At 39.3% G+C, this 27,482-nt stretch overlaps 1 protein-coding gene across 1 annotated transcript; it reads left to right on the top strand.

Moving 5' to 3' along the window:
- NUS1 (NUS1 dehydrodolichyl diphosphate synthase subunit) lies at nt 1–26,360 on the top strand. Its single transcript, XM_055535081.1, has 5 exons — nt 1–530; nt 17,779–17,904; nt 19,274–19,423; nt 20,957–21,056; nt 23,575–26,360. The coding sequence occupies exons 1-5, from the start codon at nt 116–118 to the stop codon at nt 23,663–23,665; spliced, it is 882 nt and encodes a 293-aa protein (XP_055391056.1). The 5' UTR covers nt 1–115; the 3' UTR covers nt 23,666–26,360.
- The last annotated feature ends 1,122 nt before the right edge of the window (nt 26,361–27,482 follow it).

The following is a 27,482-nucleotide window of genomic DNA, read 5'->3' as shown; positions in this document are numbered from 1 at the left end:
GCAGGGGGCGGGGGAACGCGGAGCGATGGCCCGCGCCGGCCGCAGGGCCGGATAAGAAGCGGTCGCGCCGCGGGTGTGGGAGGAAGAGAGGAGGGCGCCCGGGCGCCGCGAGAGTATGACGGGGCTGTACGAGCTGGTGTGGCGGGTGCTGCACGCTCTGCTCTGCCTGCACCGCACGCTCACCTCCTGGCTCCGCGTTCGGTTCGGCACCTGGAACTGGATCTGGCGGCGCTGCTGTCGCGCCGCCTCTGCCGCGGTCCTAGCGCCGCTCGGCTTCACGCTCCGCAAGCCCCCGGCTGTCGGCAGGAACCGCCGTCACCACCGGCATCCGCGCGGGGGACCGGCCCCGGCCGCCGCCCACCGGCGACTACGCTGGCGCGCGGACGGCCGTTCCCTGGAGAAGCTGCCTGTGCACATGGGCCTGGTGATCACGGAGGAGGAACAGGAACCCAGCTTCTCGGACATCGCAAGCCTCGTGGTGTGGTGTATGGCCGTGGGCATCTCTTACATTAGCGTCTACGACCATCAAGGTGAGACCCAGAGCGGGTCGGGGGACCGGGGCCTCTCCGGCCGCGGGACCCGCACATCCGGCAGGTGTACCGGGGCGCACCTCTAGGCACAGCCCTCCCGGCTCCGCGAGTTTCTGTGCCCCGAGGCCCTTGAGTGCAAATTTCGGTGCTAGCGCCTTCGAGGAGGGGAAATAGGCTTAATTGAACACCTGCTAAACCTTTGAACTCGATTCATCACCTTGTACATACTTAAAAATATTTCTTACCCGTTATCACGTCCTAGTAAAGTGGATGGTGTTTGTATACCCTTGTTTCACAAATGTGGGAGCTGAGGTCGCTAACATTTACACATTTGTCCAAAGTTTGAAAGGTAGTAAGAAGAGGATTGATATTTTAGCCCGTCTGTAGTTTCCTTCGGGTTTACCTTTTTGTTACACCGCAGTGGTTCCTCAGAGAGGCCCAGAGCACTGTTTTTAAGTCACAGCTCAGTGGTTAAGGACAAGTGGCATTTGAAGTAGGCTTATGAAAAGTACCTGAGAGCCTGGCTGCCTGGGATGTTGTGCGATCCTTGATCCTCAGGGGCCAACACAGTACTTGTCCTCCCATAAATTTTGATTGAGGAAATTTTCACTGTAGGGAATTTTTGTAGGTACAGAACTTGAACGTTTATTGGGTAGCTACAAAGTTAAAGCCCAGTGCTAGGCATATTCTTGGAGAAGGCACTGGCGACCCACTCCAGTACTCTTGCCTGGAAAATCCCATGGACGAAGAAGCCTGGTAGGCTGCCGTCTGTGGGGTCACACAGAGTCGGACACGACTGAAGCGACTTAGCAGCAGCAGCAGGCATATTCTTTGGATTCTTAACATTTAGTTCCATAGACTCAGGCTTGTTGGGGGTAGACGCATTCACAGGACTGGCAAGGTGAGCAACAGATGTTGAGAGTTAGTAGTTGCTGTGAGAAGTTCAGTTCAGTCGGTGGGTCGTGTCCGACTCTTTGTGACCGCATGAACCGCAGCACTCCAGGCCTCCCTATCCATCACCAACTCCCAGAGTCCACCCAAACCCATGTCCATTGAGTTGGTGATGCCATCCAACCATCTCATCCTCTGTCATCGCCTTCTCCTCCTGCCCTCAATCTTTCCCAGCATCAGGGTCTTTTCCAATGAGTCAGCTCTTCGCATCAGGTGGCCAAAGTATTGGAGTTTCAGCCTCAGCATCAGTCCTTCCAGTGAACACCCAGGACTGATCTCCTTTAGGAAGAGAAATTCTGATTGGAGGAACTCCCAAAGTTCCTGCAGAGGAGATAGTGTTTAAACCAGGCTTTGAGGAAGGAGTAGGAGATAAATGTTTTGTTTGGGTCTTACTCAAATACCAAAAGCAATAGCATTTCCTTCCAAGTAAGAATGATTGAGGAATGTTGTTATGAAGGAAAGAAAACTAATATTTTAGTCTCCATTCAATAGCTTAAATTAATGGTATGCTCACAGGAACTACAACTTGATTTTTAGCACTTAAATCTTTACCACATAGGCAAGTTTAAGTGTGACGGTTTGTCAGAAAGGGTAGGTTGAGGTCAGACAGCAACTCTTGCAGGGTATTAGAGTTACCTTTGATTGACCAATCACCTTCCTTGCAGCCAGCAAGGAACGTGGTGGTGACTCATAGCCCATCGTCATCAAATGATAGCTTACCCTGTGAGGTTAAAGTTAATATACTCAGGTACTGAGATTTTATGTAACTTGCCAAAAGACCAGTAGAAATCACAAGACCGTAATAAGGCGACACAGTCTTTGCTTGAGCAATGCAACAGAAATATTGTCTGAGGGAAAAGTAAGTGAAGCAGAGGGGAAATTAATTAAAGCCATTGAGCAATGTGGTGAATTGACTTTAAGTGAGTCACTTATATTCAAATAATTCTTTTAAAGCAAGTACCATTGTGTTCTAGTAGAGAAGGAAAATAAATACCTAAATAGAACGCAGTTTATAGTATTGCTACACTTGCTTGTTCTGGAAATTCCTGTTCTTGAATTGCTGGTGTGATTCAGAAATATCCTATCGTATTTGCTAAAGAAACTATTGGTAATGAAAAGGAAGAAGTCAAGCTAAGCAAGTCTTGACTGATAATCAAAGAGAGTTTTATGGAGCATTTTCAGTGCACGGACTCAGAGCACTTTTTGTCCTACTGTAAAAGCAATTTTGATGAGTTTTTAATGGGATAGGGGTTAATTTCATTGTTTGAAATAAGAGGCTTTGAATTTACTCATCCTTGGTATTGACTGACTGATTCATTCATTTAACAGGTGACAAATTGGGAGATACTGTTCTAGGCACGAGGCATCTAGGCCAGTGAAAAAGACAAAAATTCTTATGCTCATGGAACTTACATTTTGGTGGAAGTGTGGCAAATAGTATAAATGAGAAAAATGTATTAGATCATAAATACAGTGAGGAAAAGTAAAGCAGAGGAGGGGGAGAGGAATGTTGAAAGTCAATGGTGGAGTAGGGAGTACAGTTTTAAAGAGTGGCCAAAGAAAGCCTCATGGACTTTTAAAAAAAAAATGTATTTATTTTTAATTGAAGGATAATTGCTTTACAGCATTGTGTTAATTTCTGCCGTATATCAACATGCTGCTGCTGCTGCTAAGTCGCTTCAGTCGTGTCCGACTCTGCGACCCCATGGACTGCAGCCCACCAGGCTCCTCCGTCCATGGGAGTCTCCAGGCAAGAGCACTGGCGTGGGTGCCGTATCGGCCATAAGTATACGTGCGTCCCCTTCCTCTTGAGCCTCGTTGACTTTTGAGTAGACATGAAGGAGGTCAGTGCGCAAGTCATGTGCTTATGTAAGAAAACTTATCCTTTTTCTGGGGAACTATATAGATACTTGGAGAGGCAATGGCACCCCACTCCAGTACTCTTGCCTGGAAAATCCCATGGATGGAGGAGCCTAGTGGGCTGCCATCTATGGGATCGTACAGAGTCGGACACGACTGAAGCGACTTAGCAGCAGCAGCATATAGATACTTAAGCTCTATTCAGTTTTCTCAAACTTTCACTTGAGCCTATTTCTATGTAAATATTTAACTTATTTTAGAAAGCCTATTGACATACTCTTTAATGTCACATTTATTGAGTACTTGCTGTGATATAAAGCATTAGGATACAAAGAAGTACAAGAGATTGTGTCTCTTAAAGAGTTTATTCTAAAGTCAGGGATAGTTACTAAAGATTCTTATAAGCTAATGTATTAATGCTAGTGGATGACAGAGACTTTAAAGAGAGAAAAAGAAAAATCCACGAGGAACAGGGTTACTTCTCAACATACATGCTTGAGAAGTATTCCCAAGAACATGGTACTTCCTTATCCCTGTCCATAGTAAGGAATGGGGTGACATCTGAGATAGACCTTGCAAAAATAGGTAGAATTTGGATTACCGTAATCAGTACAGTGTTCAGTATGTGACACACACAGAATGGGGAATTCCTTATTGGCAAGCATTCCCATTAGAGAAGCTAGAACAGCATTACTGAGTAGTGTGTTGAGATCAGTAAATATAATAGGTAAGTCTCTTGATGAAAGTGAAAGTGGAGAGTGAAAAAGTTGGTTTAAAGCTCCACATTCAGAAAACGAAGATCATGGCATCTGGTCCCATCACTTCATGGGAAATAGATGGGGAAACAGTGGAAACAGTGTCAGACTTTATTTTTCTGGGCTCCAAAATCACTGCAGATGGTGACTGCAGCCATGAAATTAAAAGACGCTTACTCCTTGGAAGGAAAGTTATGACCAACCTAGACAGCATATTCAAAAACAGAGACATTACTTTGCCAACAAAGGTCCGTCTAGTCAAGGCTATTGTTTTTCCAGTGGTCATGTATGAATGTGAGAGCTGGACTGTGAAGAAAGCTGAGTGCCAAAGAATTGATGCTTTTGAACTGTGGTGTTGGAGAAGACTCTTGACAGACCCTTGGACTGCAAGGAGATCCAACCAGTCCATGCTAAAGGAGATCAGTCCCTGGGTGTTCATTGGAAGGACTGATGCTGAAGCTGAAACTCCAATACTTTGGCCACCTCATGCTAAGAGTTGACTCATTGGAAAAGACTCTGATGCTGGGAGGGATTGGGGGCAAGAGGACAAGGGGACGACAGAGGATGAGATGGCTGGATGGCATCACTGACTCGATGGACATGAGTCTGAGTGAACTCCGGGAGTTGGTGATGGACAGGGAGGCCTGGCATGCTGTGATTCGTGGGGTCGCAAAGAGTCGGACACGACTGAGCGACTGATCTGATCTGATCTGATGTAATGAAAAGTTGAGAAATGAGGTAGAATAAAGACCTGGGCAGCTGTTCTGGTTATCTCTAACTTTGTAGTCTACTCCAGAGCATAGTGTTTTAAAACAGTTTATGTGTTGACTTGGTTCAGGTGGGCAGTTCTGTCTTGATGTCTATTCTAATCATAAGGTTACAGTCAGATAGTAGCTGGGATGTAAAAGGTTTCACACCATATATTCAGTACCTGGTTTGTGATGGCTGGCATAGATGAGGACGGTTGGTCGTTTGTCTTCACAGGGCTAGCTTAAGTTTCCTCATTTAACAGTGGCCTTAGGGTAGTCATACTTCTTTTATAGTTATTCCCAAAGAATTAGCCAAAGGCCAAAACTGTGGGGCTTCTTATGACCTAGCTTAGGAAACCACGCAGTGTTACTTCTCCTGTATCCTGTTGGTCTGAGAAGCCACAGGTCAGCCCCCAAATCAAAAAAAAAGGAGAAATAGACCTCAGTGAGAAAATGGCATATGCAGAAGGGGAGGGACTCAGGTGGAGATGATGGCAGCCATCTTGGAGATGAGCTACTTTACCACCTTAAATTTTTCCCTGTCCTGTATCCCTTCACTCTAATTCGGCTTCCCTGGTGGCTCATTGGTAAAGAATCTGCCTTCAGTGTGGGAGAGCCATCTTCGATCCCTGAGAGCCAGCTTCGATCCCTGGTCTAGAAGATCCCCTGGAGAAGGGATTGGCAACCCACTTCAGTATTCTTGCCTAGAGAATTCCATAGACAGAGGAGTCTGGTGGACTACAGCCCATGGGGTTGCAAAGAGTTGGACACGACTAACACGTATATACATTCATTCTAATTACAGCTAGATCTAGATTGTATTTAATCCTTAGACAAAAAAATTCATTAATACTTACCATGGTTTGACTCTGCAAACACAGTGATCTTTTCATTTCCATTTACCTGCACTGCTTCTTGATTATAATCAAGAATTTCTACAATAATTCTTTCACCTGTCAGAAATTTGAGTTGTTTTCTCAGGAATTTCTTGAGCTCAGAATTCTAGAAGGGTGATTTGGCAATTTTGTCTACACTGTTATCATTTAAGCAATGACCATAATTGGGTTGGAACAAAAACTGGAGTTTGGAGCTTTTGGTGTTTTAGCTTTAGGGATGTTATACTTGCCTGGATCTCCCTTAAAGTACGCCTTGATCCAGGTTACCTGGAGATGTATCATCATCTTCAGGGATGGAACCTGTTCATGTTGCTCAGCTGTATTGGTGCCATGCTGAGAACCTTGTTGTAGGGCAGTATTTTCAAAACATGGTCTGTGGGCCATCTGTGAATGAGTCATTGGGAGTGTTCATAAAAAGTACATATTCAGCAGAGTTATTGATCAGATCAAATTAGGGGAATGGGACCTGAGCAACTCTATTTTAATTAAGCTACTTACACGATACATTTACACATTGAAGTTTGACCCTACCACAGATGAAAGGACGTGCCACTACTTATATTACATCAGATTATTTATTCATCTTTTATGTTCATTTTCATAAGTGAGGATGATCTTGGGTGGGTCTTAATTATTAGTTAATATTTTTTCTTTCTGTTTTATTTGAAGTATAGGTAATTTACAATATTTTGTTAGTTTCAAGTGTACAACCAAGTGAATCAGTTATACGTGTACATATATCCACTCTGTTTTAGATTCTTTTCCCATATAGGTCTTTACAGAGTATTGAGTAGTGTTCCTGGTGCTATACAGTGGGTCCTTATTAGTTATCTGTTTTATATATGCTGCTAAGTCACTTCAGTCATGTCCAACTCTGTGCGACCCCATAGATGGCAGCCCACCAGGCTCCCCCGTCCCTGGGATTCTCCAGGCAAGAACGCTGGCAAGAACACTAGCAGAGTGTATATGTCAATCCCAGTTTCCCCATTTACCCATTCCCACCACCCTTCCCCCTGTAAGTTGGTTTTCTACAGCTGTGGCTCTCTTTCAGTTGTGTAAATAAGTTCATTTATACCATTTTTTTTTAGATTCCACATATAAGTGATATCATATTTGTCTTTCTCTGACTGACTGACTTGACTCAGTATGACACTCTCTAGGTCCATCCATGTTTCTGTAAATAGCACTATTTCATTCCTTTTTATGGCTGAGTAGTATTCTATTGTATATAATACATACCACATCTTTGTAACCGTGCCTCTGTTGACGGACATTTAGATTGCTTCCTTGTCTTGGCAATTGTAAATAGTGCTGCAGTTAATTATTACTTACTATTGCTATAAATTGGAGTGATCCCGAATAAGGCATTTGCTTCTATGTGAGAATTTAGCAACAAAACAAATCTTTTGTATTACTCTCTCTGGTGTTATTTCCATGGTTATAAATCCATACTAGATATCTTTTGAAATGGTTTTGTGGTTCAGATTTTTCACACTAGCATTAAAAACGATCTGCCCTGTATACTCCCAGCCTTCCCAACCTATTTCTCATTCTTTTATATGCCTTTTACTTTATCCATGATTAGGTACTTGATGTCCCCTCCTTCTGGAGTGTCCTCTTTTCCTCTTCTTGGCAAATGGCTATCTGCCTGTCCAAAAGCTACCATTGCCCTTTTAAGTCCATCCTCTCACTGCTCAGGTACTCTCTCTCAGCTACTCCGTTCCTAGCCTTGCTGTAGCCTTGAATCTCCTTAAATGCTGTACATCTCCAAGTTCTCCATTTTGCGAAGTAGTAGTTGTATGTACACGTGCTCAAACTTTGGTACTAGCTTGTAAGCTCCGCAGATGGTATCTGTCCTCACTGTTGCTTTTCCTACAGATTGTAGGTTGGTGTTTGCGTGTAATGAGTAGGTCAGTATGTATTCCTTGAATTGAAAGAAGAGGCTGCATGTTTTTATAGGTAAGGATGATGAACTGTAATTTGTTTTCCAGCACCAATACCCAGAGGCCTTAACATAGTGGGAGGGAAATGAACACAGTTTGCCCTAGTTCACTTATTTGGCACACTGACACAGATGCCGTTGGGAAATAGAAATTTATCAAGTATTGTGCTCCTTACACTGAAATACGGAGTTGCCAGAAGTGTTGAAAGTCTAAATATAAATGTGATTAAATTTTGATACACAGACAGTACAAACTAGGGTACTTGTCTTCTCTCGAAGGGATTCTATTTCTAATCTTCACCTTCGTATAGTACATTGCAAATATAATACACAATTTCACATTTATCTTAACATCCTGTGGTGTCCTCTCTCCTTTTTCTACAAAGGGCTAGCAGCCTGTCAAAAGCTATCAATAGATCCTTGTAAATCATTCTTACTATTAGCTGCTAGTTAGCTTCCCTTGACTATCCCAGTTTTGCTTTGTCTTTGAAAAGCTCTATCCTGTTTTTGAAATGACCTTGTTTTCTGAGTAGCTTTCCGTTTAACCATAGTATTGGATTTATGTATGAAAACAAACCTTTCCTTAATAGTAATAATTATTCTTTGTTGCACTCTTACTATGCACCAGATGCTATGCAAAGAAGTGCATTAAATCTTTAGCACATTAACCAGTCAAGAAACTGAGATTCAGAAAAACCAGGAACCCACATATAGTAAGAGACAGATCTAGAATTTGAACCAGGTTTTATTCCAAAGCTTTTGTGCTTAACCATTATGCTGTACCAACTTCCACTAATTAGAGAATATAACCATAATCCAGGCACCTTGGTACTATTCCTGATTATGTTGGGTCATCTTAAAGCCTTGGTAAAGTGTTACTTATCTAGAGGTAATAAAGATAATTTGTAAAAGGTATTTAAAGGTAAATAGAGTTTTCTTCATCCACTAATATGAATGTTCATGCTGTGAGTTGTAGGACACACTTGACTTTTTTTTAATCAACTGAACTTAATTTTATGGAGCTCCTGCTCTGTGTTGAACTATTTCCTTGTCAGATGAGCAGAGTCTGTGAAGATAATCTCATTTTTAAGATTTACAGCCAGAGGCTTAGAAGACCCACAGGGCTTGTTTATTTTGCCTATCTCTCTTGCTGAAGAACTGGAAGAACTGGAGCTAAAACCCAGCCCTTGCTCCATTGTACTGGGTCACTGTCCCACGTATCTCTCCCCTTGCTACAGCATGCTCATGCCAGGATAGTTGTTGTTCTATGAGGTATTGTGGGGCTTTCTCTTGAAACAAAATTATTTAATGGCTTATGAGATTTATTTTGTTCTGAGTACTTCAGTCATGTAAAATTTTATTGGTATGTTAAAAAAAATTGTCTTATATGTTTTCTCTGAAGATTGCCTTTAATAGTGTTACAATTGGATTGTTAGAGAATTAAATGAGGATAACCACCAGATAACTTACTTAGGTGTCTCATTTAAAAAGAAAGGTAGACTATTTCAAAGGATGGGTATTTATTTATTTAAAAAAAAACAAGTATTGCTTTAGTTCCTTAGCTGGTGAGATGAGAGATCGTAAGGAGATTGGTTAAGTGTTTATCTTGCTTTTCTTTCCTTTCTTTATCATGTCCTTATAAACACTTGCTGTTAGATATTTCTTTAAAAATCTGTTTCTATTGAAGAGAAGCAATAGTCACAGCAAAAGTTTAGATTTCAGATATAAAAAAGAAATACATGTATATTTTGAAAGTTTCATTTTCTCGAATTGATTTTTCAGTTCATATAAATTTTAGAAGAAGCAATATTTAAGATCTGTCTCTTACTATATGTAGTCTAAGGACTTCCCTGGTGGCTCAGACGGTAAAGCGTCTGCTTACAATGCAGGAGACCTGGGTTCGATTCCTGGGTCGGGACCTCTGGAGAAGGAAATGGCAACCCACTCCAGTACTCGTGCCTGGAAAATCCCATGGATGGAGGAGTGTGGTAGGCTGCAGTCCATGGGGTCACAAAGAGTCAGACACGACTGAGTGACTCCCCTTTCTTTTCTTACTATATGTGGGTTCCTGGTTTTCTGAATCTCAGTTTCTTGACTGGTTAATGTGCTAAGGATTTACGATAAACTGGTTTGATCTCCTTGCAGTCCAAGGGACTCTCAAAAGTCTTTTCCAGCACCACAGTTTAAAAGCATCAATTCTTAGGCGCTCAGCTTTCTTCACGGTCCAACTAGCACGTCCATACATGACTAATGGAAAAATCATAGTTTTGACTACGGCCTTTGTCTGCAAAGTAATGCTTTTTAATATGGCTGTCTAGATTGGTTATAGCTTTTCATAACCTGTGTAGGGCATACTTAATTCTACTCTGTAATATTTTCCCTCTCAGCTTCCGTGACATCATGTGTGTTTAGATGTCTTCCTGTCTCACTACCTGTTCCTTCTGGCTTGTTCGCTCCACTTCTAAAAGTTGGGATGTCCTAGAAGTTTGTGCTGTATGTATGCCCTTGTCTTTCTGATGTTCATCCTATCTCCTAGATCTGCTGCTGCTAAGTCGCTTCAGTCGTGTCTGACTCTGCGAGACCCCATGGACTGCAGCCTACCAGGCTCCTCCGTCCATGGGATTTTCCGGGCAACAGTACTGGAGTGGGGTGCCATTGTCTTCTCCCATCTCCTAGATCAGGGGTCAGAAAACTTCCTTAAAGGGCCAGGCAGTAAATATTTTAGACTCAGTGAGCCATATGGTCCCTGTCACAGACACTCCGCTCTGCCACTGCGGTCAGAAGGTGGCTGTGCGTGAGTGGTGTGACTGTGTTCCGGTGGCAGTAGTTTGCTGACTCTTGACCCAGATAGTTTTCCCAATCCTTTCGCTTTAAATATCATCAGTATGCTCACACTCAGGTTTGAATCTCCAGTCCTTATCTTTTCTATAATTCCAGGCTCCTGTATCTAACTCCTTACCTGACATCTCCGTGGTTATTTTATTAGGCATCTCAAAAGCTTAACATGTCCAAAACAGTACTCTTGAATCCGCGCCCCCACCCCAGACTCTGCCTTCCTAGTTTATTTCTCATCTCAGAAAATGGGAAACCACTACCTTCCAACCAACTGCTCAAGCTAAAAATTTATATGTTCTACCTCTCATCTGTCATCAGGCCTCCTTGATCTTCTAGAGTGTATTCCAAATTTGCCACTTGGTTGTGGTTCTTCCTTGCAGCCTCCCAAGTTTGGGTTTTCATTCTTTTTCACCTGGATTATTGCTGTAGTGGCCTCTTAATTTATCTTCAGTTCTGATCTGGTCCCTGTATAATCCATTCTTTACCCATCAACAAAGTGAACTTTTTTGGTAATATTATTCAAACTCTAAATAAAACTTGGCAGTGGCTTCCCATTGTACTTGAAATGCTTACTGAATTCAGAGGCCTTTTTTGTTAAATAATGCAGTTGTTAAAATAATCATGAGATTAGCACCAAAGAAGGATACATGTTATACAAGTGAGAGAAGCAGGATACAAAATTGCTTGTTCAGGTATGCCTGCTGCTGCTGCTGCTAAATCGCTTCAGTCGTGTCGGACTCTGTGCGACCCCATAGACGGCAGCCCACCAGGCTCCCCCGTCCCTGGGATTCTCCAGGCAAGAACACTGGAGTGGGTTGCCACAGATGTGCCTCAGTTCAGTTCAGTCGCTCAGTCATGTCCGACTCTGCGACCCCATGAATCGCAGCACGCCAGGCTTCCCTGTCCATCACCAACTCCCGGAGTTCACTCAGACCCACGTCCATCAAGTCAGTGATGCCATCCAGCCATCTCATCCTCTGTCGTCCCCTTCTCCTCTTGCCCCCAATCCCTCCCAGCATCAGAGTCTTTTCCAATGAGTCAACTCTTCGCATGAGGTGGCCAAAGTGACTGGAGTTTCAGCTTCAGCATCATTCCCTCCAAAGAAATCCCAGGGCTGATCTCCTTCAGAAGGAATGGTTGGATCTCCTTGCAGTCCAAGGGACTCTCAAGAGTCTTCTCCAGCACCACAGTTCAAAAGCATCAATTCTTCAGCGCTCAGCCTTCTTCACAGTCCAACTGTCACACCCACACATGACCACTGGAAAAACCATAGCTTTGACTAGACAGACCTTTGTGGGCAAAGTAATATCTCTGCTTTTCAATATGCTATCTAGGTTGGTCATAACTTTCCTTCCAAGGAGTAAGCATCTTTTAATTTCATGGCTGCAGTCATCATCTGCAGTGATTTTGGAGCCCAAAAAAATAAAGTCTGACACTGTTTCCACTGTTTCCCCATCTATTTCCCATGAAGTGATGGGACCAGATGTCATGATCTTTGTTTTCTGAATGTTGAGTTTTAAGCCAACTTTTTCACTCTCCTCTTTCACCTTCATCAAGAGACTTTTTAGTTCTAGTTCCTCTTCACTTTCTGCCATAAGGGTGGTGTCATCTGCATATCTGAGGTTATTGATATTTCTCCCGGCAGTCTTGATTCCAGCTTGTGCTTCTTCCAGCCCTGCATTTCTCATGATGTATTCTGCATATAAGTTAAATGCTTAGGAAATGCTAAAAACCAGAAATAGTCATTTTATGATGATGAGATTAAGGGACATTCAGTTTGTTAGGATGGATGGTTATGGGACATTTCCTTGTTGTCTACACTTACACAGTTTTTAATACTAGAATTTAAAAAGCCTCTTTCTTAAGATATAAAAAGAGATCTACATTTGGCATAGTGTTTATCAAAAATACCAAAAACATTGTTGCCTTTCTGAGGTCTGCTTTCCTAGCATAATATTTTATTCTTTCATGGAAATTGTAGACTTTCCGGTATGTGCTCCTGTGTTTTTAAAAAATTTTGGCTCTTTCATATATCTTTTCTATATATATATATATTTCCAGATAGTTTACATGAGGGAAATTGTGCATGAGATACAGTTGTAGAGCAACAAGCATAATGTAAAAGTTTTTAAATCATTATGGCAAAACCCTAACTTTAGATTCCTAAGTCATCTTTAAAGAATTCAAGTATCTGTTACCCTGTAACTTCTTAAAAACCTTAAAAAGAGCTCTAGACTTAGTTTTTTTTTTTTTTTTTTGAGATTCTGTTCATTTGTAAAACGGCCAATTTTCATTTAACTTTTGGGGGAGGGAAATGCAGAATTCAATAGTAAGATGAATTTAGCGCTATTTATCAGCATTACATAGTTACTGAACTGAATAATTGGAAGTCAGGAGACCTGGATTTCAATCCAAAGGCTTAGACTCTTGACCAAGGGCAGTTGCTTGGCCTTGCTGAACCCTCTGTAAAAGGACAGGATAAAATCATTCTTGCAGTTCATTTTTATATAATTCTGTAAAACACAGGTTTTTCATGAATTTGAGTATTTGCTAGTGTTTTTGCCTTCACTTCAGTTCAGTTCAGTCGCTCAGTTGTGTCCGACTCTTTGCAACCCCATGAATCGCAGCACGCCAGGCCTCCCTGTCCATCACCAACTCCCGGAGTTCACTCAGACTCACGTCCATCAAGTCAGTGATGCTATCCAGCCATCTCATCCTCTGTCATCCCCTTCTCCTCTTGCCCCCAATCCCTCCCAGCATCAGAGGCTTTTCCAATGAGTCAACTCTTCGCATGAGGTGGCCAAAGTAACTGGAGTTTCAGCTTTAGCATCATTCCTTCCAAAGAAATCCTAGGACTGATCTCCAACCAGAATGGACTGGTTGGATCTCCTTGCAGTCCAAGGGACTCTCAAGAGTCTTCTCCAACACCACAGTTCAAAAGCATCAATTCTTCAGCGTTCAGCTTTCTTCACAGTCCAACTCTCACATCCATATATGACCACTGGAAAAACCATAGCCTTGACTAGACGGACCTTTGTTGGCAAAGTAATGTCTCTGCTTTTAGATCAGTTATTTCTAAGTGTGTGCTGCTTCCTTTTGCATAAAAGGACTTTTATTATGGTTTCTTTATTTTTATTACATCATTTTGGCTTTAGATTCTGTGAAGGCAAACAAGATGAATTATGATATGAGAAAAAGGCTCTCCACATATATTACGATACTGCCACAGGCATTGCCTGTCTCAGTCAGAGGCATTCTTATATCTTGTTGCAGATCTTGTTCTGTGAAGTGTGTGTGTAGACTTTGAATCCTGAAGAAAACTGTAGCCCGAGAATATTGCTTATGAAAAGTATCAGTAAGATAAGAACCATAGAGTGTAATCAGATTTCTGGATGGCAGTCAGGCTGCAGGGTATCAGGAATTACTTTGCTGGTAATCTGTCTTTGCATTTAGTATTTTTTTTTGCATTTAGTACTTCTCAGAAACTGCTTTTTAATTTCATCCTTCCATCCAAATCAGCCGAGATAAAGGTTCAATTTAAAATAACTTTCTGGAGGTCTTTTTTATAAAAAGTATTTGCATCTCTGTGTAGTAATTTTCCTTTTTAACAGCATTTCTGCCTGTGTGCAGTAAGGAAGTGTCTCCTTTTATTGTGAGAGGTTCCTGGAAACTTTTTAAAAATTCCATTCAGTGTCATGTCCATTTAGGTTTCATTGTTATTAGGTAGCACTTTGTGCACTGATAATTCAGTTTATTAAATAAACATTGAACTCCTGCTACGTGGAAGGCACCTTAGGGGAAAAGAGATAATAAGACCCAAGTTCACAAGTAAGACTACAGTTCATAGTGGGTGGGGGAGAGTTAAGCTATAACTAATAAAAGTAGAATATTGGTTTGTTAAGGAGTTTGAGCAGATGTTTGTATTTGCAAGAGTGAGGTAAGTCAGAGGAGGAATTGGGCATATCTGGCTAGAGATTCAGAGCAGCTTCTTGAGGGTAAATGACATTTCAGCTGGCATGAAGAATTAGGAGAATTTTACAGATGTGGGGCTGGGGAGGTAACAAAGGTTGAAGGTTAGAGTCACTTCAGGTGTTATGGGGGCAATATAAAGCAATCAGATTTGCTGGGTAGAGAAGTATAGAGAAATTGGAAGACTCAATTATGTTATGAACATAGATTCTTTCTACCTACCAAGTGTGGAAGCATAACATGGAATGTTAATATGCATCTGCATAGTTTGTTCCTAATACTGTAGATTTTTGTAAGCATTTTGGGAGTCATTGAAGAGGTTAAAGTTGGAAGGTGCCAGGCTTACAGATGTACCCAAGGAAAATCTGTCTGTAGTGATACACGCTAGAAGGGGCAGAAGACCCATCAAAGGGTGGTTGAAATATTATAAAGAAGACTATTGCTTGAAACAGTGGGGTCAGTGGACAAAGGGAAATAGGTTCAGGGGAGCATTGCTATAGAAGAGTCAAGGGTTAGCATTCTGATAGGCTGGTGATGGTAATGCCAGAGAGCAGAGACCATGTCTGGGTGACTGGGTAGCTACTGATGATGTTATTAGAAGGAAAACAACCACAAGAAGGGCTGTGTTTTATTTTGATTGGTGTTGGTGGTGATTTTTTAAAGTTACATGAGCGTCTTTACAGCAGTTGTGATTTTAAATCACCCACTGTCCCGTCAACCTTATGTATTTACTGTTCTCCTTTAGGCTTTGTTCCTAAGTACGTACACTTTAGTGCTATTTCTTTTTTTTTTAACTTGATGCAAGTATGTGAGAGTTTTTTTGAAAGATAAGCTACCAAGTTTTAGATTTGTTCATTTTCAGATGCTTATAGAACTTCAAGGTGGGATTAGATGTTTGAATAAACTCAAAATGTTGGGAACCAAATGCCAATCCTTTTTTTTACTTAAAATTTTAATATTTGGTTCATCATGGATGTTTTGCATTATTTTTAAATTTTTAAGGGTATTACATTAAGTTACTATTAATTTTAGTTACTAGGATTTTTGCAACGCACAGCTTCCTGCCCCCGGTTTTGCCTCATTCATCTTACCCTGGTCCTGATGCTGGGGTTTTAAAGTCCCGTAAAGAACCAGAGAAGGAGGAGCACGTGGACAGAAAGAGGGCTGAGGCAGAAACGCTGAGGAGTGGTCTCCATTTAGAGATGGAAAGAGGAAAAAGATGCAGTGCAGAGTGAGAAGAGGCCGTTCAAGGAGTAGATTGGGAACTGATCCAGAAGATAATTCAAGCAAACTGGGATGAGGATAGGATTTTGAGAAGAAAGAAGGTCTCTGACCTGTCATGGTCTTTCCGCAGACCTTTATTTGTTTAGTGTCTGTTCTGTGCTTGGGCTTCCCTTGTGGCTCAGCTGGTAAAAAATCTGCCTGCAATGCAGGAGACCTGAGTTGGATCTCTGGGTTGGGAAGATGCCCTGGAGAAGGGAAAGGCTACCCACTCCAGTATTCTGGTCTGGAGAATTCCATGGACTGTATAGTCCATGGAGTCGCAAAGAGTCGGACATGACTGAGCGACTTTCACTTTTCTGTGCTTGGCACTGTGCTAGCCTCTTGTAGGCACAACAGTCAGAGCCCTACCCATGGAGCTTATATGACCTACCTCCGTCATGAACACCCTTTCCCTATATCTTTAATCGCTTTTACAGTAACCCCACCTAAATCGTCTATCATCAGCTATCTAAAATTAGTGTTTTCCTTCAAACCAGTTCTTTGTAGAATTTCCCTACTTTTTAAAAGTAGTATCACTTTCTGTTTCCCAGGATTAAAGCCATGGAATTTTCTGTGTTTACCTCTGTTCAAGTCATGTTCTTTATTCTCTCAGCTCTTCTTTTACAATGAATTCTTTTTCACTGCTTGATCAAATTATGTGTGGACTGCTGCAGTGGTCTGCTGCCAGTCCTCCTCTATACTGTTGCCAGGTTGGTTTTCCTAAAGATGAATATTTCTACACGTTTATACATTGCCCAGAAAAGGTTGGTTACCCATTGGGTAGGCAAAATGAAGTAAAAATTAGGCCCATTCCCTTGCTCCTTTTCTCAAATCATTTGATTTCTCAAATCAAAAGTAGTATTAGTCTGTCTTTTGAGAATTCAGTGCTTTTTTTCTTCATGATCTATCTTTTCCATTTTCTTTTCTCTTAACTTTCTGAGGTCAGCTCAACTTAAGTCTTGTTTGTTTTACAAAGCCTTTTCTTAACCAAAGAGACTGCTTTTATCTTTGAACTACTGATAGACCCATACTCAACCAAGTTGGCATTATACAGCATATTCAGCAGATTCTGTGTTACTGTATATATATTTATTTATTATGTTCTCTCTCCCAGTTGATCTTTGAGCTGTTTTGTTAAAGACAGAGCTGACTGAGAGTACAGAGAAGGAACCCTTGATAAAGGTCTAAGAGGCAGTGGCCACTAGAAAGCTGGCCTCTCTGAAAATAGCCAAATGGTTTTTTATTAGAGCTCTCTCTGTGTTAGTTAAGTTTGTTAATAGTTCCTTCATCTTTCTCAGTGATACGATAGTAACTGTAGTTTTTACTTTTATGTGCATGGTTGGAGGATCAGAAAGAGTTGTATGTAGTATATTTTCATGCTTTACTTGAATTTACTAAATTTTGATTTCTGCACTTTTGTCTGTTCTCTTTGTTGAGTCGCTAAGTTGCGTCTGACTCTTTTGCAACCCTGTGAACTGTAGTCCCCCAGGCTCTCAGCCCCTTCTGTTTTTCTTCTTTTTACATAATTCATATTATTCTTATTGTTAAAAAAAAAAACTAATCAAATTGAGGTAACAGTATTGCATGCACAGAGTGAATCTGTAAGGAAAGTAGTCTGGGAGAGAGGAAGATAGAAACTTTGGACCGCTGCTGCAGTTTCTAAATGCTCTGACAAATCCCGTGAGGGTCTTTCTGAGACTTGGGTCTTAGTTTCTTAACCTGTAAATGAAGATGTCAAGTGAATGGTCTCTGAAAAGTTCTTTATAGGTCTGAATTTCTCTCATATCCATATTGACACAGAATTGTTACTCCTGTCCTTTTTTTGACTTTAGTCCGAGGCCAGACTCTTAAAATAACAGTTTTGTTGTCATGTTTTCCTTTTAGATTCTAGTTTAGGATTAGTCATCATTGCTTCATTTGGAATTTTTTCAGTTCTGGATCCAGTATTGTTTTCATAACAAGCATCCATTAATTATTGATGAGGATAAATTAACCCAGTTGACATTTACTTTTTTTTTTCTTTTTAAGGTATTTTCAAAAGAAATAATTCCAGGTTGATGGATGAAATTTTAAAACAACAGCAGGAACTTCTGGGCTTAGATTGTTCCAAATACTCACCAGAGTTTGCAAATAGTAATGACAAAGATGATCAAGGTAAGCTTGAGTGTAAAATTGAATACCTAACATACGCAGATCATGTTTTTTGTGTTTCAAGGCAGATTCTATTACTCCTTTATTTATTCATTTTGCCCTAGTGTTTATTATCACTACCTTTAATCATCAGAGTTAAACTTTTCTTTCTTCATCTGGTTAAAAGATAATTTTCAGAAAAAGAAAATCATGACTCATACATATTAAAAAATAAATACATGTTAAAGATTTTATTTAATTCAAACAACCAGGAATCAGTAGATTTTATAGCCTGTTCAAAGAGAATCCAAAGAGTTGACACACTTATAGATCAAAAATATTAAAATAAATATGTGAACAGAGACAAAACTTGTTTAATTGAATCTCTACCAAAGAATTGTATGTCTATAAACAAGAATTAGGCAGAGCTATTAGTTATCTAGAATCCTATCAAATGTAAAACAGCTCCATAGAATAAGAATTTGGTAAGGTAGATCGGTGTGCTATAGACAATTCATTTCCATTGAAGCAATTTGTTTTCTTCCTACGGCGTTCATTTTTGTTTTCTATCTGTTATTGCTAACGATACTGTAATTGTAGATGACATTTTGGGTGGGCGGAAATTGTAAGTTACCCTATAACTAAAAAGCAGGGACATTACTTCGACAACAAAGGTCCGTCTAGTCAAGGCTATGGTTTTTCCAGTGGTCATGTATGGATGTGAGAGTTGGACTGTGAAGAAAGCTGAGCACCGAAGAATTGATGCTTTTGAACTGTGGTGTTGGAGAAGACTCTTGAGAGTCCGTTGGACTGCAAGGAGATCCAGCCATTCCATCCTAAAGGAGATCAGTCCTGAGTGTTCATTGGAAGGCCTGATGTTGAAGCTCAAACTCCAATACTTTGGCCACCTGATGTGAAGAGCTGACTTATTTGAAAAGACCCTGATGCTGGGAAAGATTGAGGGCAGGAGGAGAAGGGGACGATGGAGGATGAGATGGTTGGATGGCATCACTTGACTCAATGGACATGAGTTTGGTTAACTCTGGGAGTTGGTGATGGACAGGGAGGCCTGGCGTGCTGTGGTTCATGGGGTTGCAAAGAGTCGGACATGACTGAACTGAACTGAACTATAACTAAAATGTCTGTTTTCTAGAGGATTTATTCATAGATACAAGGTCATTCTGAGCACTTTGATAAGACTATATGTAAATAAATACACAAATGTTATGTACAGGTTCTTTCAGAGCAAAGTAGCTAGGTATGCTTTGATGTTAAAATTGAAGGGTGTAAAAGATTCTTGTTTACTGTAAGAACTATACTTTTTCTTGAAACTGATTTTGAAATATATTTGAAAGAGGGTATTTTTTTTAAATATCTTTATTTTTTCTTCCAGTTTTAAATTGCCAGTCGGCAGTGAAGGTGCTGTCCCCAGAAGATGGAAAAGCAGATATTGTAAGAGCTGCTCAAGACTTCTGCCAGTTAGTAGCCCAGCAGCAAAAGAAATCCACAGATTTGGATGTAGATATGTTAGACAGTTTACTTAGTAAGTCGTATATGTCTGTTTCTAGTTTTGTCTCACAAGGATGCTGTATGAAGGAGAATATCTATGTCTCATTCTTACCATAAAGCCTGATTTTGTTGTTTTTGTTGTTGTACTTATTATGTTTCTAAAGTTTAGAGACCCACATAATTTTGAGATGATAAAATTTGTAGTCAGCTCCTTTACTTTCAGAATTATTGGTAAAGGAGAGGATCTAAAAGGATTTGGGGGGCAGTCCTTAAAAATAGAACTTCTACTTCTGCCTCCTTCTTTTAAAATTTATTTTGCCTTATTTTATTTTATCTTTCAGTTTTATTGAAATAAAATGACATACAACATTCCTCTTTCTTCTTAGTTTGAACTGTCTCTTAAGTTTGAATATTAAGTTTGACCTCAACAGCTATTTAGGAATCAGTCCCAGGAATATACTACTACTATCATCTGTGACTCCTTTCTCAGTATTCCTTCTATTCTGTTATACCAAATATACCACTTATTCTGTCATGTTATACTGCATGTACCATTATATTTTATCTGTTTTTCTTCAATTGCTTATAAAAACCTTTAGTTTGTTTCTTCTTTCCAGAGTTCCTTAGGAACTTTTCGCCTTAACTTTATGGTCCTTCTGCTTACTAGCCTTATCCTTAATCCTTTTGAAGAAAGGCAATAATTGTAATAAATTCATGTCCATTGTTAGCTTTTATAGCCATACAATTTCAAATGTATTTTTCATTCATTCAGGTAAATTCTCCATTTACCTTGTGACCAGAAAGTTAGTGGCTGAACTGAGGTTATTAGAAACTCTTAGAACCTGGGTCCCTTGGATTATAGCATCTTTTGTGCTACATCATTGATTATTTATATTGATTTATTTTACTTTATTTTTTAGTAGTTGAAATATTTTTATCCCCTTTTCCTCTCAAGCCAGATCTCATATGGAAACCAGCTTGCAGAGCAAAGAATGGCCAGATCTCAGTTGAGGCAGGTGTACAGTCTCGTCTTCCCCTCCTGGGAAGCTTGGGCTTTCCTCTAGGGAATACTGAGACCCTTTGTACTGTATAGCTAGGAGTTGGTCTTGCTCTGTAAAATCGACACATGTGGAGGGAAGGAGAATAGACAACTTTTAAAGTTGCTTTTCATCCCTGAAGTTACTTGGTTCTGTGGCCAGAATAAGTGTTTGAGTCCTTAAAGCAATGAGGGTCTCAGGATGCCAAGAGAACACATAAGTTGAGTCTTGAAAGATAGATGGGATTTGAGGATTACCTGTAGAATGGGTGGGAGTTGGAATACCCCTCCTTGTCAGGTAATCAGTCCAGTTAAACAGCCTTTAGAGAAAATTTCCACATTTGGAAATAACAGATATAAAAATATATGTTGTGCCAAGAAATTGGGGTATGGAATGTATAAATAAAGTTTCTGAAGAGAACAGATACATGAAAACATAAGAAACCAGTTTGATGAACAGAATTTGCCATAGGTCATTTTTTTGCAAGCAATGTATATTAATTTCATATGTGTGTTTTTTTTCTTTCCAAGGTTCAAATGGTTTCCCTGACCCTGATTTAGTATTGAAGTTTGGTCCTGTGGACAGCACACTAGGCTTTCTTCCCTGGCACATCAGGTTGACTGAGATTATGTAAGTAGTTAAAAGTGTACTGACTTTAGTTCAGTCCAGCAAGTGTTTCTTGAGCCCAGCGCCATACTGGATGTGATGGGAATTCCCGAAGAATTATTGTAATACGGGATCCTTTCCCTCGGGTGTTTGACCATATCAGTGGTAAAATAAAAACCTATATAAATGACTCAGACACAGGAGATTTTGCGGTTGTGCAGATATTTGGTATTAAAACTAATCATCATAGGAGATCAGGAGTGATCTTTGTGGGCCAGAGTTGTTGATTCTACAGAAAAGATGTAACGATGCAAAGTGTGTAAAGGGGGTAGAATTTTTGTAATTAGAGAAAAGGTAGAAAGTGTAGGGAGTGAGCTGCAGGGAACAAAGAAAAACTAGGGGGCAAGACATGAGCATCGCGTTAGAAGGAAATAGGTAACTGGCCACACCGGTGCAGAGACTTTAGTGTTAGATTCTAGTAGTATATGGTGAAATCAGATAGTTTGGAACTGTTGACATTGAGAATGCTTTAAATATAAGCATAAGGAATGTGTGTGGTTGTTAGAAAGGCAGTAGCAAATCAGTGGGAATGGTGATTTTGGAAGATTCGTTTCGCAACTATGTTTTAGAGTAGATTGTGTCTGGGTAAGAATGAGCTAACATGACAACTGAAGAGGCCGTACCTGTAATTTATGAGGGTACATGGATGAGAATGAAACTGCTTATTTAGAACAGAGTTTGGCAAACTTTTTGAATAAAGGGCCAGAGGCTAAATATTTTAGATCCTGGAAGCTGTGTCTCTTTCAGAACTGCTGTTCTCTGTTGCAACTAAACACATGCCGGTGTAGCTAAACAAGCGTGGATGATTATGTCAACAGATGTGTGTGACCATGATCTCGTAAAGCCTTGTTTACAAAAATAGGTGGCAGTCTCCTGGACTGTAATTGCAGACCCCTGATTTAAAATAAAGGAGAAGGGCAGCTCGGTGAGGAATACCAGAAAATTAAGAAATAACCCAATGGGACTTCCCTGGTGGTCCAGTGGCTAAGCCTCCGAGCTCAGTGCAGGGGGCCCAGGTTCATTTCCTAGTCAGGAAACTAGATTCCCAGGTGCCACAACTAAAGATTCCGCACGCCACAATGAAGATCTCACATGCCGCAACTAAGACCCCAGCACAGCCAAAATAAATAAAAATAAATATTAGAAAAGAACCAAATGTCCATCAGTAGAATAGTTAAACTATGGCCCACACATACAGTGAGATATATGTAACACTTAATAAACCGGATGTAGAAGCCACATGTATCTACCTAATAAACCTTCAAAAATATGACTGAGTGAAAGAAACAAGTTTGCAAAATAATATGAACTGTTTGATACATTTAAAAGCTATACTTACTTCATGAAAGTGGATGCCATTGGGTAGAAAAGGAGGAGAGACCATGAGATGCCTCACCTCCTTCTTACCTCCATCTGGGGCGCATCGTGCTCCGGCTGCTGTCCCATGCCGCTTTTGTGGAATATTTATAGAAGGGAAAACTGGATAAAAATGAAAATGAACAAATTTTAAAAATATGCATCACTGGTGAATCTCACAAACATAATATTGATTTAAAAAAAAGCCCAGACATAAATAAAAGAATACACACTGTGGAATACTGTTGATAGAATTTGCGGCATGAGATAAAGCACATGTGGAAATAAAAAAAAAAAGAGAGAGAAACTGTGGAAATAAAAAGAAACTTAGGAGCCTAAAAATATATTTTAATTCTGGGTCCTAGGAGGAATATACTATGAATTCTCTTATTCATGAGAACCAGTTACCAAGTTCACTTGCAGGCCTAGCACTTTCCTGATTGCAGTAAGAACTAGAGGAGAAATGAAATGACTCCTGAGTTGTTAAGCCTAAGTGACTGGATAAATTACAGTGTCATTGAGACAAATGGGAAAGGCAAGGAACCATTGATTTTGAAGGGAACAGGTTGAATTCAAGAATAAGAAGATTTTGAGGCCGTGGTCTGTTTAGACTTAAGAGGGCAGATGAAGATGTAAGATTGGTGCTTAGACGAAAAGTCACAGTAAGGGTGGATCTTTGGGACTTATCGGTACCTAGCAAGTGTGGAATGTAACCAACAAGGACCTACTGTATAGCCCAAGAAACTCTACCCAATATTCTGTAATAATGTATATGAGAAAAGAATCTAAAAAAGAATGTGTATATGTATAACTGAATCACTTGGCTGTATATCTGAAACCAACACAACATTGTAAGTCAGTTATACTCCATTAAGATTAAAATTACTTTTTACAAGTCCCTTTAAAATGTCAAAAAAAAAATGTATAGAGGGGTTAATTTTTATTTGAACTTTTTCACAGCGAGTTTAATAATCATTTAGTAGAAATAGTTTGATGTACTCTATGCTTGTAATTTACTTTCTTCTGTTCTTAATCTTTTTGGTCATTACCCCTCTGGTTCCCCTCCTCCAAATTATAGCGTATCATCTAATTGCTTTTTTCTCCTTTGGTTTTTTTTTTCCCCCAGCTCTTTGCCTTCCCACCTAAACATCAGTTATGAGGACTTTTTCTCTGCCCTTCGTCAGTATGCAGCCTGTGAACAGCGTCTGGGGAAATAGTGATTCGCTGGTCGCATGATTTGATTTCAGGCTTTTGGAGAAAAGGACTCAAGTGACTTTGATGTTTACAAAGCACCTATGAAACCCTGTACACACCTAGTTCATAATCCTCATAATTTATCAACAAACAGAAAAAAGTGTCTTACTTGAGAGTAAGAGTATGTGTGAGCGAGTATGCGTGTGTGTGTGTGTGTGCATGTGTGTGTGGAAATAAACTTATAAATGAGGAAGTAGTGGAGAAGGAAACATGGTGAGCTGGTACCTTTGAGCAGATTGCAGCAATGTTTTAGGAGCTGAAATTTCAGATTTAAAGGCTTCAGCCCTAACTACTTCCCTGTTTTTCTGGGGAGAAAAAGGGGCAATTAAAGCTATTTTGTTGTTTAGGGGGGTGGGGGAGTAATTTTTGTTCAGTTTTTCCAAGTGACCAAACTTTAAGTTTTAAGAATAATATATTGACATATGAAATGGAAGCATTCTGAGTTTGAGGGATGGAGTTCCATGTTGTTCACATGTTAAAAGTTTGCTCACCTTTGGAGCAGAGGGAATACCTGTTTTCAGACATCCGTCCATTTTCATCTCTTCATTATTATCAATGTGACTTGAAAATGTTGCTCTGTTGTCTGTGTTCTGGGTTGTGACGATCATTTGAAAAAGAACTCTTACATTGGAATACAGAATTTAAAAATTTTAAATATTGTTTGAGACAGTCAAAAAAAAGGTAAAAAGTCATGATCTGAAAAGTAAACGTGGAAAGCTTCCCAGATAAGTAGAGAAAGTTTTGATTTCCTTTTCCATTTGGTGGGCTGTTTGAGAGATAGTACCCAGAGTTGGTTAAAAAAATATTTCCATTAACTATGTTTATTTAAAATAAGCATTTGAGGGAAGTTACCAAGGCAGCTCTTTTCCTCAAAAGTAACCTGTTCCTCTTTGGAATAGCACATGTAGGGCCATGTTAGTACCCAGGATTTTTACTGAGTAAATCCTGATGGTGACTTTGTATTAAAAGATCTTTAAGTGAGATTGAGGCCTGTGTAGGTAATAAAATATTACCACAGTTCTACAAAAGTAATTTAATTTTGCATGTTCTCTTTCATGGCAGAGAACAGCACTGGTTTTGTTATTTTTTAAATGAATAGATGATTTTTTGATAGGTGTTTAGTAGTTCTCCCCTCTCTGCTGATACTTGGACAGAAACCAGTCTTTATATATTTGAGGGACTGTTTTCAGAAGAATCTTATCAACAGCAAGTGCACAACAGTTATCCAAAATGATACGTTTAGAACGGAGTAGTTTTAAATACTAGGTCTCAGTCTGAAAAATAGCAGAGAACACTGGATTTGGAAAGCAAGGTCTGGAATTGCTTGTCAGATTCTGAGTCTATAAAGAATAAATGTTTTGACTTTGGATTCCAAAACTCCATTTATGATTTTAAAAATACACTTGAAATAAAATGATTATAAACTAAATTTTGGTTCAGTGACATTACTTTGCACATTATAGTTCTTTGTACATTGTGAGACTTTTTTTTTCAAGTCTTAATTTATTGCTAAAAGCTTTGTGTGATGCGACATCATATCTCTAAACTTTACCAGAGAATTTTTTTGTTTCTGTCCCCCTGTACTGTCATCCATGTTCTATTGAGGCTTTTTGGCCTTAGTTGAAGACTGAATTTACGCCTTTTATATATGTGTCTTTTTTAAACATTCTGGAATATATATGCTTTTAATGAATTAAATTTAATGGGCCCAATTGAAGTGAAGGGATTTCATATTTGTTGAAGTTAGTCAAATAAACTACCCACTGCGATATAGCCAAAGCCCTACAGGAACAGTTGAGTTTTTTGTATTTTTATTTTGTCCTTATATTTCATAGCAGTGTAGTGTTACCTATCAGAGTAAATCTATAATCTGACGTGAGTCTGTTATTGTCCTAGATGGGAAGAAACCCTTAAAACAAGTTGCTAAGGATTCTGATTTCAGAGTAGGCATTCCAGTTTCTTTCCATGAGGTTAACTGCCAGTACAGTCTCCACAATTTGAATGACATCAATCATTCTATAATTCCTGCCAAAATCACCTACTAGTTATGCATTATCAGGGCTTTCTTTGCACTCTCAAGAAGAACTGAAAACTTTAAAGAGTTGTTTGTCTTTATGTGTTTTGAAGAATATCTTTATATTGTTTCTTCTGACGCTCTCCGCAATGGAAAAATGATCAAATTAAGCCTGCCTTACGGATGGCAGCTTGGAGCCTAGCAAGAGGTTGAGGGTTTGAATTCCACTCCCAATTCTGATTTGTGTTTCGTTTCTTAACACTTGATTATTGTTAGAAAGTTTGAAAGGTGGTTTTGATGTGAATAGCAAATTCTGATATATTGTGACTAAGGCTGAATAGTGTCTGTCTTAAGAGAGGAATGTGTTCTAATGTTGATGAACAGTGCCAAATACACTGTGCACATCTATAAGTTAATCTTTGAATGTATGTTACTGGATTAGCCCCTCCTCTTCCTGTGTGATGGTACCGTGTGTAGAGTCAAATCCTTGTGATGTTTTGTATGGCGTAGACTTTGGCAACATGTAAATAATGTGTAAAGTTTTTATGATTAAGGAATCAAATTTATTGAATTTTATTATTGAAGGTTGAAATGATGTGTATGAACAAAAACAATAAAAGAATATACTCTTTTCATGGACTATAGTATTATGTGAATGCTACATTTATTCTAAACATGTAGGGACTGCAGAAATGTGATGAGAAGCTCATATGACAAGATAGCAATACTATTTTTTTAGATGGTGTGTTCTTGATTTAAGTATATTCTCATTTTTACCAGATAAAACATTTGGAATCTTAAAATGTTAATTTGCTTTTTGCTAGGTAAAAGTAAGGTGAAATGGAGCTTTGCTATTGCTAAAATTGTCAAAATTCCAGAATAAAATCTGAATAGTTTTTTTTTTTTAACTAAATATTGAATGCCAAATTGAAAATGTATATGTGTACTCTTTTAGAAAGGAATTTGACAGTTCTCGTCAAACCAGAAAATAGAAGGGTAAGAGCTATGGTTTTTCTTATGTTGCATAGAGTATTCACTTTCTCACTTGAGAATCTAATTGTAAGGTAGTTGGCTTTTTATGCATAATTTTCATCTGAAATCAAGTTTCTCAAAAGTCACCTTTTAACTTTAGTTAATAGGAAATACCGTTAACAAAAGCTAGTGTAGGGGAAGTTCAAAAAAGTTTGAAATAAAACCCAACTGCTGTCAACAGTTGTCCAAGAATCCTAGTTGATAGGCCATATACTTGATAAAATTGGTGGAAAAGGGAAGTGCAAAAACAATTTGCTTTCAACTTTAAAAAAACACATTCATTGTAAAAAAAAAAAAAAAAGAATTCAGAGAAGCAAATGTAAAGGAAAAAACTTCTAATACCATCATTCATTGATTACATTTCTCATGACAATCCTAGAATTTTTTGGTATTTATATTTAAATGGATCTTACTGTAACAGGTTTAATAAAGAAATTCCTTTTAAACTACAAACCCCAAATTGAGTGTTGCATTCTGTTTTGTGTTTGGCTCTTGTGTCTGGATATAAACCGTTGTATCACATGAAAATGTTTGAAAAAATTATAGTCCACATTGAGTTGTCCTTAATGAGAACTTAGCCTTGGTCCAAAATCTTCAAGAAATTTTATACTCATTTCTCTTCCCTCTGTCTTCTAGAGATTCAAGTACTATAAATTAAGCGTCTGGATTTAGCATCCAGATGATGCAAAAAAAGGTAAAAACTATATGTACTCCCAGGTCAAACTATTTGGATT

This window comes from Bubalus kerabau, chromosome 9, assembly GCF_029407905.1.
Source record: "Bubalus kerabau isolate K-KA32 ecotype Philippines breed swamp buffalo chromosome 9, PCC_UOA_SB_1v2, whole genome shotgun sequence".
Taxonomy (NCBI): domain Eukaryota; kingdom Metazoa; phylum Chordata; class Mammalia; order Artiodactyla; family Bovidae; genus Bubalus; species Bubalus kerabau.
The sequence above is the reverse complement of the archived record's forward strand: the minus strand, read 5'-3'. Positions and strand labels throughout refer to the sequence as shown.